The sequence below is a fragment of the Dasypus novemcinctus genome, chromosome 17 (assembly GCF_030445035.2).
Source record: "Dasypus novemcinctus isolate mDasNov1 chromosome 17, mDasNov1.1.hap2, whole genome shotgun sequence".
NCBI lineage: Eukaryota > Metazoa > Chordata > Mammalia > Cingulata > Dasypodidae > Dasypus > Dasypus novemcinctus.
In genome coordinates, this window is record NC_080689.1 from 74,120,216 (window position 1) to 74,139,980 (window position 19,765).

Consider the following 19,765-nt stretch of genomic DNA (forward strand, 5'->3'; position numbering starts at 1 on the left):
ACCAAAAAGAATTCCCAAATGGACACAGGCATTGCATAATAATCCATTATAGTCATATATGTCTTTACAATTTAAACATTGTTTAAGTTTGTCTCCTCACTTGCATCTCTAGAATACTCTAGAAAATGTATGGATGTTATTAACTTCATTTTACAGTTGAAGAAAGAAAATCTCAGAGTGGCTATTAGAGTGTCCTGAACATTCACAACAAGTGATGGGCACAGCCAAGATAAGAAGCCGGTTTCCCCATCATGTAGAGGCGTGCTTTTGTGTGATGTAAAGTCCGTCCTGAAGCTTGTTCCCACAGGACTAGGAGATGAACATGAAATGCAGAAATAGCCAGTGGAGAGGGCATAGAGGATGGCAGCACCTAATAACATGTCTGGTTCTTACTAAACAGTATCATTTAGCCTCACATCATAACGTGGGTGTCCACTCTGTGGCTGCCCAAAAGGCTAGGTTGTAGAAGTTTAGAATAAAAAAGTTTGTTTTCTTAATTTTAGAATAAACAGGAAGTTTTGCATATAAGTGGTGACTAGGGCAAAAGGCAAATTAGAGGTTATATTCAATCATTTATTTTGAGCACATAGATGGCTTTCAAAGATGCTGAGAAGAAAATTGTGTACGAGGATGCTGTTCCTGCTACTTGCCTAGTTCTGATCCCACCTGAATCCTGATTGTTATAAGTTGTCATGCTAGTTTTCTTTTTATGGTCTAAGGAAATTTACCTATTAATGCTTGAGCACATGACTCATGCTTGTGGACAGTTAAAACACATCATAAGGCATTGTAGCAGTTTGATATGGTTATGAATTCCAAAATTAGATATTGGATTATGTTGTAATCTGGTCTGTACCTGGGCATGATTAAGTTATGATTAGGGCTTTGACTGGGCCCTGTCATTAGGGTATTGAGTTCCCACCCCTTGGTGGGTGGAGACTCACAGATAAAAGGCATGGCAAAGAACAGAGTTGAGAGTTTTTGATGTTGGAGTTTGATGCTGAAGCCTTAAGCTGGAGTCCTGGGAAGTAAGCTCACAGAGGAAAGAGAAGCAAGCCCCAGGAAGAGAGGAATGCTAAGCCCAGGAAGAAGCAAGCCCTGGGAAGAGAAGAACCCAGGAAGCCTGAACCCTCACAGACATTGGCAGCCATCTTGCTCTAACACGTGAAAATAGACTTTGGTGAGGGAAAAAGCTTATGCTTATGGCCTGGTATCTGTAAGCTCCTACCCCAAATAAATACCCTTTATAATGACCAGCAGATTTCTGATATTTTGCATCAGCACTCCCTTTGACTGACTAATATAGGCACACTTAGTTCCACTAAATGACACCAATAGGCAGGAAGACAGAACTCGGAAGAGGAAATCCATGTGATGGATTTGCCTGGTTAAGGAAAATTGCAAGCCATGTGTCCCAGTGGACCAGAGCCCAGTTTTGTTAGAGATGAATTTTGTGAAACCAAGTTCACAAAAGAGTTGACTTCTCTATATTTGTTTCCCCTTAAAAAGACATGATAGTATCTACTTTGCATATTCTTTGAGTGTTACAGATCATTTATTAAGCATTGTACCTAGAAAACACTGCTCATAGATGTTGGTGCTATAATAGGGAGAGAAGATCCTTAGAGAAAGCTCAATATTTTTATACAAAGAAAGAAAGCAATAATTAAATAATTAAATTGTGACTATTTTCTGAAGCTATCTCACTCAATTTACAGTAAGAAAGAAGCCTTGGATTCTACTTTCCTGCCAATCTCGTGCCTCTGGCTAGTCTTCCATAGAAAAGTAAATGGCTAGAAGGCATGAGGGAGTTGGGTACTGGAATAGGCAATTTGCCCTACCATTGTCTTTGGATAAACTTTGTCATCTCTAACTTTCCCATCCATAAAGTTGCAATCCGTAAAGTGCAAACAACATTCAGCAAATATTTATGAAGGACCCATGTGTGCAGGTGCTTGGGATATAACAGGAAGGTGGGCAGACAATGAATAGAAGAAAAAAAAATACATGTTGGATGGTGATAAGTGTATGAGAAACAAATTAAGACAGAGAGGCTAGCAAATTGAAGAATAAGGGTAGGAAAATAATTGAAATTTGAAAATGTCTCTAGGAGACTTTTCACTAAGGTGCTGATAGTTGATTAAAGGCCTGATAGTGGTAAGAGAACAAGTGTTGCAGATATCTGAATAGAAGAGTGTCTTAGGTGAAGGATCTTAAGTGCAAGGTCCTGAAGTGTGAACATGGCTAGTCTGTTTGAGTATAGAGACCAGGATTTTAGGAATAAAGTGAGGGAGTGAATCAGAGGAATTGGAGTCTGGATCGAATGACCTCAAAGACCACGTGGATACTTTTGGATTTTATTCAGACTGAGATAGGGATCCCCTGGAGAGTGTTGAGAAGGAAAGAGGCAGTATTCAATTTCAGTTAACAGGATTATTCTCACTTCTGTTTAAAAATAGGCCAAAGAGGGAATAGGGAGAGAAGCAAGGGGATTGTTAGGGGAAGCTCTTTCAATACTCCAGCAAGAGGTTCTGGTGGCCTTGCCGGCATGGTAACAGTGAAGGGGGTGAGAAGAGGTCAAATAATGGATGTATTTTGAAAATGCTGCTGCTACCAGAATATGCTAACATATTCGATTTTGGGTTGGAGAGAACAACACATAACTTAAGATGCCAGAGTTTTAGCCTGACTAGCAGGAGACTCATGTTGCCAATAACAGAAATGAGGAAAACTGAGGAAGAAGGGGCAAGTATAGGAGAGGGAATGGAGTAAATCATAGAGTTCTTGCATATCTCTGGAATGTTAGGAAGAGTCAATAAGAAAAGACTGGAGAGCAGATGTGGCTCAAGCCGTGCCTGCTTCTCAGATGAGAGGTCCAAGATTTGATTCCCTAAGTCTCCTTGAAAACAAACAAACAAGTAAACAAACAAGAAAACCAAATTAGGGGAGTTGATGTGGTGCAGTGGTTGCATGCCAGCTCCCCACATACAAGATCCCAGGTTTAATCTCCAACCCCAATACTTAAAAAAAAAAGAAAAAAAACTTAATGATATGTTAAATATCAAGGAGCCTTGTTTGTGAAGGTAAAAACTCTTGAACTCCTGAAATGAAATCTATACGGAGTTAACTTAAAAGAGTTAATGGTTACAACTAATCAAATTAAGCCCTGAGTTAAAGTTAGGGAACCCCTACTGAATCTGGGACAATATAACAGTGTTTGCTTGGAAATTATTGAATGTGTGAATAAATTAGCCGTGGATTCACAGCTTAGAATAGGAAAAGTAGTGGCCAGGAGAAAGAAAAAGATTTAGAGGACCCTATTCTTTGCTGGCTCAAACAAAATTTCAAAGTAGGCAGAAAAATGTGTTAATTATAAAAAGCCATGGATCAACTGCACAAATTTAAAACTAATTTAATTAAAATTACTGGTTTTAAACCATGGATTACATTGAAGACCTCTTATGAGCCACTGAATGACGGTATCCATTTCTTCTTGTCTCTTCATTCTCATTTTTATTATGAAAGAAGAGTTGAAATTAATAGTGGCGTAGGGAATTATTTTTTATACTTACGTATGTGTCTAACATTTCACTTCAGTTTTCTGCATTATATTTGAGAGATTATTCTTTCTGAATGATGTGAGGAAAAAATTATATCAGAGGGAAAAGTGACATTAATATACTACTCTTTATCAAAGCAGTGATTGCAAGGTGGCAGAAATCAAAGCAGAGGCTACTTCTGTGCAGGGAGAATGTCAGAGAGCCATAATGAGTATGACAAATGAGTTTCTCTAGATTGCTAATTTTCTTCAAGCTAAGGGTTGAATGGCTTGTGTATTGAGGAGAATTCTGAAACCATATCTAGGTTCATCAGAAAAGAGGATTGTGACAGATTGCTAATGATTTAAAGAGTTAGGAAATAAGTCTAGGGAACCTAATAATTTATGTTTAGGTCAATAAAAAGCAAGGAGGAAGGTTGATTATCAGTGTTGGGTCATTGTAGGCCAGAAAGGCTGTATTTTTTAGGTAGCCAGGGCTCTCAAATGCCATCAGACAAGCATCGAAGCTGAGAGTTGAGTGAATTAAAGTGTTACATTTTTCCGGCAACACCACTTGAAATAATGTCTTAACCTAAACAGACAACCTGATTTTCTTGGAATTTTAGGTTCTCCTGTGTTTGGGTGAAATATTTTAAATCGACTATTTATTTTGTTGCCTCCTTAATTGGATATTTGCAAATCACCTTCTCAAGCTAGATTTGTTTCCCTCTTCATCTCCTAGCAAAGCCATTTTGACTTCTGCTATCAGTCTTTCTCCAAGCCCTGAATTTTCCTAGATTTTTTGGGTGTCACCTTTTATGTAAAACACTCATGGTTTCTAGTGCTGATTTTGAGCCTTCCCTTCTCCACCTAAATAATTCAGTAGTGCTAGAAAAGATACAGATTATTTTGGTGCTTTCCTACTCACCTTGTAAACTTCTCCATACCTTTATTCCTAATACTTTAGGACACTAATATTCAGGAGTTGAGAGCAAGCTAAGAAGGGAGTAGCTTCAGTAAGAAGAGGGTCGGAGAGATTCCCAGATGCTGGAAGTTGGGGGTTAGAGTAGGGCTGAAAAGATAAAGTAAGGAGGAAGGGAGAGATAGAAAAGAAAAAAATTATTTAGAAAAGATCTCTTTTCAACTCGAGTTTAAGGGAATATTAAAAGCTAAGATTTACTGAGAGCTTACCATGTGCCATGCACTTATCTTTAAAGACATTATCTCATTTAACTCCTGAAAATCCAAGAAAGTACGATTTTCCTGTCCATTTTAAAGATGAAGATTTTGAAGCAGAGTTAGGTTAAGGAGCTCTCTCAAGGTAACCTAACTAGCAACCAGTAGAAGCAATATTTGAATCCAGATTTTGAGTCCAGAGTCCAGGCTTTTACATTACTGTGAGTGGAGAAAGGATGAGATAGGAGGCAAGGGAGGGCTGGAGGAAAACGTGAAAAATAAGTATTAGTGCAGGAGAGAGGCTGTACAGGACCTGGGAGAAAGACATGAGGAAGAGATTATCAACTGAAGGAACAGAGGACTGGAGTCCCAGGAAAGGCAGCAAACATTTGGGAAAGGGTCTCTATGGCTCTCCTCTTTGCTCTTTTCATCTAAAACCTTGGCATCAAGAGAGGTCTCTACTAGCTCTTCCCACGTGCCTTGTGAGCAGAGTTTATGGGTTGGATGGGAATTTACTTTCCCCAACATGTGAATTATGCCATGTTATGGCACAATTCCCAATGATTGGATGTAAAAGAAATGGAACTAGGAGGAAGAAAAACCCAAGGCCTTCAAATTATTGCCAGTTTTTAGGCACAGTCCTCCACCAACCAGCATCCAAACCTGTGGCTCTTAACTCTTGGGGTCTTCACTCAGTGGTTGTACATTATAGCATTCAAGGTCAAATGGGTCTTAAAGAGTCTTCAGCAATTATCAGCAGGTGCAGTGTTCATAGAAAGTTAGATACTTCTGATGGTAGGCAGTCCATTAATACATCTTTGATCCATTCTCTGAAGATGCATTTCTCTTGGTTTCTTAGACAATGGCCCCTCTCACATGAGTCTCTCTTACTGCTCATGATACTGTTTAGTAAGGGAGAATTATGGAACGTGAGGGAACAAGAGTTGATCCTCTGCTAGTTGTCCCTCCCATAGAAGCTAGAAAGAAGCCCTAGCCCTTTGAAGTGTTGTTACAAGGCATAAAACTTGGACAGTGAAGACATGCTGTCATTCATGATCAGAGGTGGCCTTTGCAAGGCAGGAATACATGGTGTATTTATGTGACAGAAGTACTATCTCCCTGTCCAGGAATATCTCCCAATAATGGTGCCTGAAAACCCTTTGGCACTTCTTTCCCTATTGGGTTTATTTCTTTGTGGCTCTTTTGTTATGTGGAAACAAATAATCCAAAGAAGGTCTCTGAGCTAGGAGATCCTGAAGTGTGGGAAAAGGGAGGGAGCTGAAGGGAAGCAGGGAAGGATGAAGTATAGAAAAAGGTGGCAGCTGTCTAGATAAACAAGACAGTTCATCATTTTTCAAGGGCCAGCACTTCTCAACACTCCTACTTCTTTTTGGGATTCCAAGGTTAGCCTTATTTTGGCTTGAAGGAAAAAAAGTTCTGCCTTTAATGGTGAGAAAAAATGGCTTTAAGCCACATTTAGGAAATTTGTTGACTGTAATTAAGTCTTCGTGGGAGTCCCCAAGGTTTACTTACCTGTAATTGAAAAAATGCAAATGAAGACAGTTAATCAGTAGACTGGCCAACTATGAAGTGCTACTATTACCTGAATGAATTAAAAACGAAGACACAAATATGTCCAGTTGAGAAAGTTATGTGAGAGCCAATTGGTAAATATCTCCATGAAGCGGTAGAGATTTTTTTCCTTCTTCTGACGAGATTGCAGTGCATTTGTGTTAAAGTCTTTGCCAACTTAATCGTGGGGGTAGTTTTCCTAACCACTGGCTTTCAGCACTGGTAGAACATCAACTGCCTCCCTGGCATAAAAAAAAATATTGGATTTCTTGCCCTTCTTTCTATTATGATTAATTCACTACTTAAAGTTGTGAAACGTTGGCTTTTCAAGATTCTGTAATCAAATGGGCATATCCTGGGAATTAAGCATTTCCTAGGAGCTATCCCACAGTATTTTAGCTACAAATTATCAGAAATCAAAAACATATTCTAATATTGATACTTTAATGCAGGCTTTTTATTAAACAACAAATGCAACATGACTACGATGGTCATTTTCACCCCAGACATCACACTTGTTAATATATGCAGCTACTTTTGATCTCCTGATTTAAAATTAATCCAAGAAAGTTTTACATTTCAGTTACTAGTTATGCCCTCTGCTGAATGATTTTCTTTTGCTACCCACAATATAATGTCAGTAGAAAGAAGTGCACAATGGGTCCCCCAGATGTTAACTAGGGTAACAAAAGAGCGAACAAAACATCAATTGAAGAAAATTATTTGCCTGTGATCTGATTGGCTAAAATGAAAGCAAAAGGTGTTAAACAAGTTCATTTCGACATAGAAGTCAAGGTGCACTAGATGTTGTATATGTATATTATACTATATCAAGTTGTTTTGGACTGCTGTGTTAATTTGTGACCTCTTGGAAGTGGAAGGTAAATAAGTTTCCTATCTCATGTCACACAGTAGATTCTGAGGGAGAAATATGTCATGATTAATTAATAATTCCTGGCATGGATACCCAGGGGATGAGTGGCAAATACTGCCGGTGTTCTCCACTGTCACGGCCTTAGCGGGAAGGAACCAAGCTTTGCTCACTGACGTCCTTTTGATGAGGAAGAGTTAGTGGAATGAACACTGAAAGGAGGGCTTGCCATAAAGGAATTTTCTTTCTTGGAAGGATGTAAACATGCTGAGATGACTTAATTGAATTGTAGAAAGGTGTATCTAGACCGGACCATGGCGCCCAGTCTGTGTTTGTTTCAACTGTTTATTACTGTCAACTTGCTAGAGTCTTTAGAAGGCATTATTGATACAGACTCTGGAAAAAGTAGGCAGACCTTTCAAGGTATTTCAGATGTATCACAGTTTCTGAGGAGATCAAATGTCTCTTCAAAGCCTCATGGATTTTTTAAACATGAAATGCTCTTCTTGGCAGATAATAGGCTCCACTGCTCTGGTTTCTAACTCCCATTCAGTAACGGCAAAGTGGACCTGTAGCAAAAAAAAAAAAAGTCTTTTTTTCCATGGCCAGTAATTTGTGACTCTTTGTAGGGAGAGAACAGTTTTCACAACGTGTTTTTCAATTTCTTGTCAGTTCTTTCATCACAATTTCCATCCCAACTACTCCCCTCCCCCAAATATGTGTAGTATAACCTTATTGAAACCCTCCTGGCTTTTATATGTTAAAACCCAAGTTATTTATATTTACTGATCTTAAAAGTGGCTGAAAGGGACAATACGCATATTTGGGGAACCATTTTTGCATTTTCAAAATCAGTAGAACTATTAAGCTCCAGCTTGAGATAAAATAACGTGGGTCCAAATGGGATTGGTTTCCTGTTCCCAGGTCCTTTAAAGCTTTTGAAGTAATCAAGGCAAGCTCCTTACTTTTTTATTTCAAAAGGTTTTATTTATTTTATTTAGCTTAACTCAGGGGCTTTTAACCTTTCATGTTCCACAGACCCCTTTGCAAGTCAGGTGAAAACCATAGACTCCTTCTCAGAATGTAGCAGCGGATAGTTTTATGACACTCAACTAGCGTTGGGTCTCACAACTACCATACTTTGAAGGATGGGTGAGCGGAAGCGATTTTCTGAGATATGCAACAAATGCAATGTGATATGAAATGAATACTACTGTAATTTATTGCATACATTCTTAAGTGAAGAAAATGCTAGATTTCAGTTAGAGCTCAGAGAAAATAAAGATAATAAAGTTGATGTTTTTTCAATTCAAGCTTATGGACCCTCTGAAATTTTGCTTAACCAGTGCTTAACCAGTGCATTCTTTTTAATCCAGTGCCAGATTTCTTTGTACTTTGGATTTTCATGACCTGCCATTAATGGCTCATTATTTTTTTGGTAATAGAAAATCAGCATTTTTTAAAACATGGAAATGGATCTTTCTCTGCATGCATGTCTTAAATGGAATAATTAGACACAAAGTGAAATCCTGATTCTCTTCTCTAATTATATGCCCAGCCGTCACAAATTAACATCTTAAGATATTTCCTATAGGAGTATAAATTGAGCCAAAACCTCCTTCCCTTTTTATGTTATTTTGCACTTTATAACAGTTCTATGTAATTTTTTTAGCAAGCTGTTAAGTCTAAACTAACTTTGATTTATTGGTGGTAGGGCCCAGGAAGTTCACCATTAATATGAGGGGTGAAGGCTGGCTAATTATTTAACTATTCCCTAGACAACAGAGGCTATTTTCTATTCTGTTAAGATATTTCTTGATGATGTTATGTCTTAGATTACAAAAAGGATATTGATTTTGTGCATGAAAGTCTACGCTGAGAAATTTATGTTTAGTAAATTTATTGAGCTTTTTGACCAGGGGAAGAATATGGATTTAATATTTCACTCAGCGCTCTCTGTGAAAACACTAAGGAGAAGAAGAATTAGGATGGAAATTGACATAAATTAAAACCTTCTCTATGCAGAGCATTGTTCATGAAACAACTGGGAAGACCAATATAAGCAAATCATGTGGTTTCTTACCTCTTGCTCTCCAAGTTTCACTCCCATAATTTCAACTGTCCCTTAGGTAGTTCCACCTAGACATTACACAGACACTGCAAAGTCAGTATATCCAAAGTTAAAGTCAATGTTTGATCACCTTGGCTTCCTTCTTGTTTCCACAATCTGGGGAAGAATATCAATATTCAACTAGCTGTGTTAGCTAAGAATTTGAGAGTTGCCCTACTTTGTCACTCTTAACCATCCAGTCACCTACAACCTCCCAGTTTATCCACTGAAGTAAGTTTAAATCATACTCACCATGAAGCTTGTTTTCTTGCTCTATTCTTTTTTTTTTTTTTTTGCATTTTTTTGTCTTCTTTATTTTTTTAATGTTACATTCCAAAAATATGAGGTCCTCATATACCCTCCACCCCTTCACCCCACTTCTCCCCCCATAACAACAACCTCCTCCATCATCATGAGACATCCATTGCACTTGGTGAATACATCTCTGAGCACTGCTGCACTTGCTCTATTCTTGACCTCTTTTCTCTGTAGTTTTTAAGTGCCTTCAACCCTAGATCATCGAGAACTAAATCTTTTAGTTTATGTCTCTGCTTTCTTCGTTGTATTTTGAGCTTTTGTAATTCAGCCACTCTGTACGCTGAACACAATGGTTGGCACAATAAAGATCCTCAAAAGGTGAAGGAATACATGGATGGCTCAATGTGTAGGTAGAAGAATGGAGCAATAAATTGAAGGACAAATGAATAAATGTGAACATTGAGCATTGCAAGAGATGTAGTTACACTGTCATTTTAAAGAGTTGGGCTGAGTCACCCAGTGACATGTGTGTCAACTTCTGTTTCTCTTGACACTGTACACCTATCATGGTCTAAGTCCTTTAAAGAAATAGCATGTCATTAATGACATAGAGTTTCAGAAATCATCAGATGATCCTTTAAGTTGTAAGATTTATTTTAAGCAATTTTCATGACATTCTTCAGCTTTGATGACAGGAACTAGATAGCATAAATATAGATTAATGAAAGGATCACAGGTCAGGAAAGTCCTCCATCTAGTATTTCCCTCCAACCAAAACACAAAATGAAGTTAATGTAGGGAAAGAGAAATATGACTGTCCATTGGAATTTGAGTGGGAAAGGAAGAAAAGAGTGGGTAGAGAAGCAGAAAAAGCCAGAAAATACCCAAGAAAAATGTTGTAAAATAGTTTTCCCACCTTTGTTTGCATTCTCATGGACTGTAATAGAACAAGATGTGAGGAAACATCTGTTATGTTTTTAAAATAGTACTTTGACATTTTAAAAGGATAGTGGCAGTAATAGGAGAAACCTAATTTCTGAAGTTAGGGACAGGAAATAGGGAGAACTGTGCTAGCACAATGCAACTGGTCTTTAAGCTGAGGATTTGTCTATCCTTCATGACACTGGGAAGGAGCATATGGCAATGATTAGGCATGGGTAGATGGCCTGGGGTTAAATTTGGGCCTCACCACTTACTTGAATTGTGATACTGGACAAGCCGTATGACCTATGTTTCATCACTTCAGGAGTGGTAGTGAGGATTGAATGAGCAAAATGGCTAGTAAGCTCTAAAGACTAGCACATGGACACATTCACTAAATGTAGGATATTATTCTTAATTATCTACAAATTAGAAATTTCTCTTAGCTTAGATGCAAGAATTTAATGGTAAGTCCAATAAGAGTAGAAGGTCCTGAAAGCAGAGAGATTACATGTTTCTTTCTGCTGAAATGGCCGGCTTGATGGATGGCTGAGATGTGGCTCAGTTTTGAATCCATTAGAAATTTAGTGAGACCAGACCAGGTAAAGCATAACACACTAATTAGAGTAGCTGAGCTCCACCTAAGGATACAGACAATCATTATGGTTGTCTGGTGAACGTGCTTTGGAGAAATTGAGCAAACTAGAGAAATCAGCCAAGGATTCAGATTTCTGGCACATCTGCCACTATGGTGAATCTAAGCCAGGAAGACTGATGAAAGGCCAGGAAAGACCATGCAAGGGTCAAGCATTGGGCAGAAACAAACCCAAAGCCCTGAGATCTAGGCAGAAAGAATTCAGCTTACGAAGATGAGACTAAAAGCACAAATTGGGGGAGATGCAGGCTCTCCAAAGAAATAGTCATGATGTCAACAGGATGCTGCCAGATTTAGAAGGCTGCCTTCCATGCCAGCCAGGATTAATAGAAATGAGTCCATTTGGAATAATAATAACTGAAAAGTTAGATGCCAGATATTAGCCGTACTTCAGAGGATTAGCAAGCATTGGTGATTCATATAATGGGCTTTGGAGAGAGATGTTACTGATCCTAACCTCTATTCTGCCCATCAGTGTAGTGCCAAGTCACATTACCTCTCTAGGCTTCAGTTTCTTTACCTGTAAAATGGGAAGAATAGCCCCTACATCAAGTAATTTTTGAAAATTAAATCACACAGTTTAATTAAAGAGACTGAGAACAATGCCAAGCACCTAATAAGTGTTCAATTAACATTGGTTATTATGCTTCATTTAGATAGCTTTTGCTTGAAAATGTCTTTCGTACAGAATAAATGACAAAATAGTAAGTGATTATGTTAAATAAGTTTCCCTAAATCTTGTATAAAAATCTTTACCATGCAGCACTGCTCTTTTTAATGTATTTTCTTTAGGAAGTGAGTTTTTAACAAAAACTTGCCAACTGGAAGACCAGATCTTGGTGCCATTTTGGATGTGCAAAAAGAAAACCCATTTTAAAATAAAAAGAATTCTGATTGTACTGATGATGACAGTTGTCTAAGTCCTGCATGTGGATATAGGGCAAAAGGCAGTTTATCCTTTGGAAATTCAACTTAAAAGTCAAATTTCATATTAATAATGTTATATAGGGAATAAAATAAAAGAGTATTTTTTTTAACCTGGGAAGAAAATGTGTCATGACAAGAATTTTTATTAAATTGAAAAGGAAATTATGATGTCTTAAGCATTTTCCAAAAATGTTTGAGGTAACTTTTATGTCCATTTATTTTTCTATAATTCAATTTCTTTATTGAAAATTCCTATTATCTTTCGGGCACATATTGTTTTTGACTTGATTTAGTTGCATCAGTAATGCAAAACTTTTCAGATCATGAGGATTGGATGAAGTTTTAAACATATATTTCAATCAGTTTCCCAAAATTTGAATATACTCTAAAGTATTATTGGTTATGTATTACAGTGGTTTTGATTTATGCAGATAAACATATGACCACACCTAAAGGGGACGTTTACAGATGTCTAGGAAGTATCTGGAGTTAATTCAGCTGTTTCTTCAACATCCTCCTCATTTTAGGCCTTTGTATCCATAGAAGGTCAAACCAACTAGATGGAGATGTATGTTCTAAGTAAGATTGTGAAAGATGTAGAAAGCACTGCCTCCCTTAAAAACTCTCAAAACTATATAAGTTTGGTATAAAAACGTTACTTTGTAAGGCTGCCTCTGGGATGTCTCTTGCCATGTCAGGTGTCTGTTTTATTTTGGGTTTCGACGTGTCTTTCACGTTTAGAGAAGTGATTGTTCATGAGTATATTAGTTGAGGTTCAGCTGGCTGGGTGTCTCACCTCCTTCCTTTACCTTGGCACAAGTTCAGTTTCTGCTGGAGGAGGAAACTTGAAGTAATTGCTGGCGATGGATTTCAGAGCTGTCTCACTCTCAACCAATGTATTAGGTTTATTCACAGGATTCCTGCATCAGGCTGGGAGAGCAAAGGGGTTCTGAAGAAAAGACAGGCTATCATATTTTTGCTGCAGCATTAGACACCATCTATCTGAAAATGGAATCTGTGGTAAAAATCCCAAATTACTTGTAACCCTTCTCTTCAGATCACTCAATTCTCCCAAGACTCACTCTTTGAAAACCATTTAATACTACACTAGACGCATCTTATCTTATTCTACTTCTACTAATTCAGTTGTCCTGAAGCAAATCAACAGACTGTTCCTGTTATATTATTTTACCCATAGCTCACAATGGAATTAACTAACTTCATGAATGAATATTTCTCAATTTTGAGACCTAACAGACTGTTGATTGGCCAAGGGGTACTGCATCTAGCTCTGAACATCCCAGGACTGATCTGCTCTTAATTGTCCCAACATTTTGCTGTCTCTTCTGTCCTTCACTATTTATATTTCTACCTGGGGGTACGATGGGAAGGATGAAAAAGAGATATTCCTTATGGTAAGTGGCTATGGCATTACCAAAGTTGTATACAGTAAAAGACCCAGAATTATTGGATGAAATAAGTGCTCAGATAGTCTTTGGGCTTCATTAATCCAATGGTTCTCAAAGTTTAACATGCATCAGAATCCCTTGGATGACTTGTTAAAACAAAGAGCACAAAAGTTCTGATTTAGTAGTTTTAGGGTTGGACCTGAGAATTTTTATTTCTGCCAGGTTGCTAGGTGATGCTGATGCTGCTGCCCCAGGGATTGTACTTTGAGAACCATCACAGTAATCCATGCTTGCTGTCTCTTCTATTAACATTCATAACTTAGATTTCATTTTTCTTTAGCTAGCTTTAGAAATTTAGACTGTATAAACTAAGTATTATGGGCTAAGCAATTATTTTGGCATATGTGTACCTTTGACAGTGTAATAGAAGTGGGTAAAGTAAGTGGGTTATTCTGTCCATTGTGCTGATTTAATTCATGAAGCTGTTAATTATACATCTCCTGAATCATGGCACCGCTCCAAAAATCTCTTTGCTTTTCTATATCACTGTGGAGTCAATATAATACAGACCCTTAACTGTTTTTTTGTTTTTTTTTTTAAATAGTGAAGCCTCAGTCATATGGTGTTGCAAAAGATTCACACTTAGAATATATTTCCCTTTGTCTTACCCAATGACCTGATTTATGGGGCTTAGCGTTCAGTAATGATACAGATCAGAGAGCATTCAGCATCATGGAGAGTTTAGATGCAAATTCTGATGTACTTAGTCACTGTACGGGATATGTTTTGGCCACAAGAAATGACAAGAAGCTAAAGTGAATGCAGGTCACAGCACATTGGCAGAGTTATGGACTTTAGAGTCCCTCTACATAAATACTTTGCTAATCACCTAGTACCTAGAAGATTGTGTGCTTAGCTCCCATTCTGTAGTGCAGCTACAGTCCATAAATTACAGGTTATCCAATAAACAACCTCAGCAACTAGGAACTGCATACTTAAGAACGTCTTGGGTCTCTTATTTAAACACAATAGATACATCCCCTTAGTTCGTATTGCAGAAAATTTGATGGACGGTCAAACTGCTCAAGCATCCCTGGAGCAGCCTCAGGGATCCTTGAATTGCAATTCAGCTGTTAATTCTTTTCTTGCACTAGGTCACATGTAAAATCTTGGGCGAAAAGAATCCAGGAAATGCATGTTTAGCTTTTCCAATATCTACAGTACAGGAAATCAAACCAGAGGATTGGAATAGATACTGAGTGGGCCAGTATAAAGTATGTGTGACACTGTTTCACTGGTTAAAAGCAAAAAAGAAGTCATCTAAAATTTCCCTGACCAAGAGTATGGTTATGAACCTCTCTAAACCTACTCTACTCTAAATTGTGTACTGTCATATCATTTTAGACAAGTATGGGGCTTTAGTATTGTCTTAAAGTATCTCATTACTTAAGCTGTGTAAACCTGTGCAACTTTCTTTTCATGAAATGGCAACGAAAATATACCACCTCCATGGGGTCGTTGTAAGGATTAAATGTGAAAATACTTTCAAATTTCTCAGAATAGTGCTTGACATGGTGACCACTCAATATTTCATTAAACACAGGATACAAGAGTCACACTGAGTGTTCTCTGACTTACATGATGTTGACAAAATTATTGATATTTTTAGAGGAAGTATATTCAAGACCTTGGAAAAAGTTAAATGAATAGTCCAAGCTCATTAAACACCTCAGTAGAAGGCAGGGCATGTTGGTCTTCCTAGCTTCCTGCAGCCTCACTAAAATTAAGCCCAGGAGGGAGAGATGGTCTATAGATAGAGGAGAGATACCTCTCCTCATAGGGCCATAAAATGGAGATGTAACCCGTTATAACTTTTTATTCTTCATTGCCTGCCTGGTGCATTTCAGACATTTGAGTAATGGGCACCATTACTCATCAGCCAGTGTAATAACACATGGTGTTCTACTTGGGAAAATTTTTATGATCGTGGAGTTCTTACATGCTAAAACGAGGGCTTTGTCTTTAAAGGCTGGGTTTTAAAAAGCTATGCATCATAGAATATCCTTTTCCCTCCCTTTTTTCTTTTTACCTGGGGATCAGGGATTGTAGAAGACAGATGACAGTTTTATAGCCTGTTGGCCTTACTTGTGATAATTTGCTCCTTTGGGCAATACTGTGTACTTGCATAAGCAAGGAATTGTTTTACTTGTGAAATTGCCCCGTTATCCTGTGGAGGTTGGGCCAGGACTAACCCAGGTGTTATCTCATTTTTCTCCTTCCCACCCCCCTTTAGCTGGACAGTGCCACATCACTCATCCAGGCAGCTAAAAACCTGATGAATGCTGTGGTCCTCACCGTGAAAGCTTCGTATGTGGCCTCCACCAAATACCAGAAGGTCTATGGGACAGCAGCTGTCAACTCACCTGTTGTGTCTTGGAAGATGAAGGCTCCAGAGAAAAAGCCCCTTGTGAAGAGAGAAAAGCCTGAAGAATTCCAGACGCGAGTTAGACGAGGTTCTCAGAAGAAACACATTTCTCCTGTACAGGCTTTAAGTGAATTCAAAGCAATGGATTCCTTCTAGGACGATAGGCTTTAATAAGAAAGCTTTTTTCTTTTCTTTTCTTTCTTTTTTTCTTTCCTTTTCTTTTTAATTCCATTTTTGTATGCATACCTGCCGACTTGTATGCCTCTGGCATGGCAAAATTAAGGGAGCAGTGTCTGTTTGCATGTAAGATAAGATGGGATCAATACCACTGATCCATCCGTAGCCCAGGAGGCGGACAGGGGATGCCTGTCCCGAGATGGCACAGTGCTGTCCTTTGCAACATTCTCATAAAATTGGTCAAAGAGTTCGCATCACGATGTTTATGGGAGTGGGAGGGATTGGGGAAAATAAACTTAACTCTGCAAAAGCAAACTCTAATGCATGCAAGAATCATTAGGTTGGCAGGTATATTAATAAGTGAAAAATCCGGAAGTGTAATGGTAGAACATAAAGCTTGTATTGCTTCTGTTTCAGTGCAAAATTGTACTAGCCAATACGCTTAAGTGTGTGGCCCACAAATTGAGCAATTTAACTTGGAAGTCACATCCATGATATTATGTGGATTTTCAATTGAGGGGGAACTAACTAGTCCAGTCTACAATGCTTCTTTTAATCTGTCTTCTCTTCTTTCTCTTCTACTAGACTAGTACCATTACTCGTGCTCATGTTATTAACATTTTTCCCATTAACTGAAAAAAATAAACATTTATTTTAGATGACTAAAATCTTTCTGGGAGGCACTGGAAATACAATGTGGTGAACAACCTTGCTCTCTTTTTTTTTTTTAAGTTGAAATATGATTTAGATAAAAATAGGAAGCCCAGTGGTGGAATGTTAGAAGAATGGAGATTGAAAATGTGTGAAGGCTTAGAGGCAAAATCATAGGTGTAGCTCAGAGTGCTGGTATCTAATATACCATTGTACCCACTAACTCAAAATAAATGCATTTAATCTTGATATCTGAACAATGTTTTCTTTCACTAAATGCATACTTAAAAGATTAGAGAATCTTCTTGAAAATTTACTCAGAAACAATATTTCTGTTTTGCAAATTGGAGGTAAAAGAGATGATATTCAAAGAATTCTCTTGGTCATCTTCAGAGTCCAGGAACTATTTATGTTTTATTTTGTGTTTTGTGTTTCCATTTGTTTTCATTCTTTTTCAAACTAAATCTAAAATGAGAAATCATATATTAGACTTTTTTGGGCAATGCTTGGCCATGGGATAAACTTAAGAAATGAAATGTATTCACAGAGAGAAGCTGAATCCAAGAAATCTTCTATAGATATGCCTATTAATTTCCAAATATTCTATTCATTTCAAATGATTTTTTTCTAAATTAGAAAAACACAACCTCTGTCCCGTCACTGATAAAAGACGGGCTGTGTTCTTTCATCTATGGCTTGAGGAGTAATATAAGCCCCCCAAATATTTACCTGAGTGCCAAAAGTTCCTACTATTAAAGAGAGTCCCATAAGATAACAAGCTATGACATATTTCCAGAAGACTTCTGGTAAAACATGAGTGTGTTTCTTAGCAATGTTATAACAGACTGGGAGTCATACATGCCTATACTTATATTAGCTTAAGTGCAAGTTCCCAAAGAGGTAGGAGAGGGCTGTTGTGGAAGGAGAGAAAGCATCTTCAAAAACCTGTGTAGAAGTGGATCTCCTCAAACCACTGCTCACCATCTCTGAACAGTGACTTCTTGAATAAATAGATATGGCGCTAAAGAGTGATTAAAAAACAGGTACATTAAAGAGCCAGAAAAAAAGACTATTAATAAAGTGACATATTTCAAGGATTAGAATAAACAGAATGCACGGTATCTTTGAAGAGACACAGTTTAGGTAACTGATCCCAGGAAATTGGAGTTATGCAGGATATTTCTTAGATAAGTGGCATTTTCAGTTATAAGAGGATGGGTATCCCTGATGGGAGGAAACTAAAAGAATCTTACCCTCTTTTGCCCTTCTATGCTAGGGTTGATTGTTCAAAGGACAAGTTCTTTATATTCTTCTAGGGACCCAAATCATCCAGGGAAATATTGTGAGCTATAGATATCTATAGTTTTTCCCCATTAAATGTCAAGGGGTATGAAGTCAACTTTATTTTTAGAAATCTACTTTCCATAACCAACTTAGTTATGCTTTTGACCAAGGAAAAATAGCCTATGCAAGTGTCATCATACAGATCATCAATAGTTGTATGCAGGCCTTAGATAATTCAGGTATAAAGATTTATAATACTAGAATCTTCAAGAAAAATCTGAATTTTCAAGAAAAAAATCATTTAAAAATATTGTGATTTTATTTGATTAATGGGAGTCCCTAATTTAGCTTGTGCTCTAGCTTGCTAAGCTGCTCAAGCAGATACCATGAAATACACTAGCTTTTACAATGGACATTTATTCGATTACAAGCTTACAGTTCTGAGGCCATAAAAATGTCCAAATCAAGGCATCATCAAAATGATACCTCCTTCCAGAAAACGCTGCTGGCAATCCTGGACCCATCCGTTACATGCAAGGCACATAGCAGTGTTGATTTCCCTTTTCATCCAGGTTTCATTGTGAAGCATTCTTACTTGAATCAACTGATCTCAGATGGTTTTGGGAAGCCCTAGGTCAAGGGAAAGCTGTGTGTGCTTACAGTAGAATTTTGGAAGCACAAAGGGTATATAAGCCCATAAAGAGCTCCAGAATTATAGGTGAAATCAGAAGGGACCAAGAGGATGTGAAGATGCACCAGAGTGATTGCTACAGTTCACCCCTGCTTTGAGCAGATAAACTTGTGAACCTTAAGTACACTCCACTGATATATTTTCAGAATGGTAGTTGGCCAAAATATCTATGAAAGACAACACAATAGTAAGCTAAAATATCAATTGTTCTCAAGTACATCATTGACATTCATTTCCCTCTTCTACCAGCTTTCTAGATTATAATCACCCTTGCTGAGCCCTGCAGCTGTTCTAGGTTGCTCATCCAATATGTGACCCAGATCTTCATCTCTGAAGGACAAGGGCCTGGCTTCCTTGTTCTTATTAAGACATGACTGATGCAATTGCCCATTCATGATATCACCAGGCATGGATACACTGAGAGGCACCAATTCATTTTTTTCAGTTTGGGGGTATACAACATGTCCACATTATATAGCAGTTATCCTAGCTTTCAATGATTGATTATCAGAGTAACTTAACAAAGTCAGTTGAGAATTCTTTTCTTTGTTTGTTGGTCAGCTAGCATGAGGAACCCAAAGGGATCACATGGGAGTTGTAGCTACTGGTTCAGTGTAAACATATCAGGGTCCCCTAGCAGAAAAATTCCCATCTTGGGAAACAATTTCTAATACAGTAGAACCGTAAGGGGATGGGAAACACAAATTCAAAATGGAGCTTTAGTATTATAGCAGTACTGTTTTATTTTAAAGATTTATTTTATTTCTCTCCCCTTCCCCCTTCCCCCGCCCCAGTTGTCTGTTCTCTGTGTCCATTTGCTGCGTCTTCTTTGTCCACTTCTGTTGTTGTCAGCGGCACAGGAATCTGTGTCTCTTTTTGTGTGCAGCTCTCCATGTGTGCAGCACCATTCCTGGGCAGGCTGAAATTTCTTTCGTGCTGGGCGGCTCTCCTTATGGGGCACACTGCTTGCATGCGGGGCTCCCCTATGCGGGAGACACCCCTGCGTGGCACGGCACTCCATCAGCACTGTGCCTGGGCCAGCTACACAAGGAGGTCCGGGGTTTGAACCGTGGACTTCCCATGTGGTAGACGGACACACT

General features: G+C 38.1%; 1 protein-coding gene across 12 annotated transcripts in view; it reads left to right on the top strand.

Annotated features, from left to right (window-relative positions):
- Positions 1-16,939, top strand: part of CTNNA2 (catenin alpha 2) — a 1,156,618-nt gene extending 1,139,679 nt beyond the window's left edge. For 6 of the 12 annotated variants that reach the window (XM_058278992.1, XM_058278988.1, XM_058278986.1 and 3 more), the window contains 2 exons: positions 12,932-13,048; positions 15,731-16,939. In XM_058278992.1, coding sequence (XP_058134975.1) covers positions 12,932-13,048; positions 15,731-16,018 — 405 coding nt within the window. In that variant the 3' untranslated portion in view covers positions 16,019-16,939. The remainder of the gene's footprint in view (positions 1-12,931; positions 13,049-15,730) is intronic. The other 6 variants (XM_058278991.2, XM_058278987.1, XM_058278990.1 and 3 more) reach the window with 1 other exon arrangement.
- Positions 16,940-19,765: the final 2,826 nt, after the last annotated feature.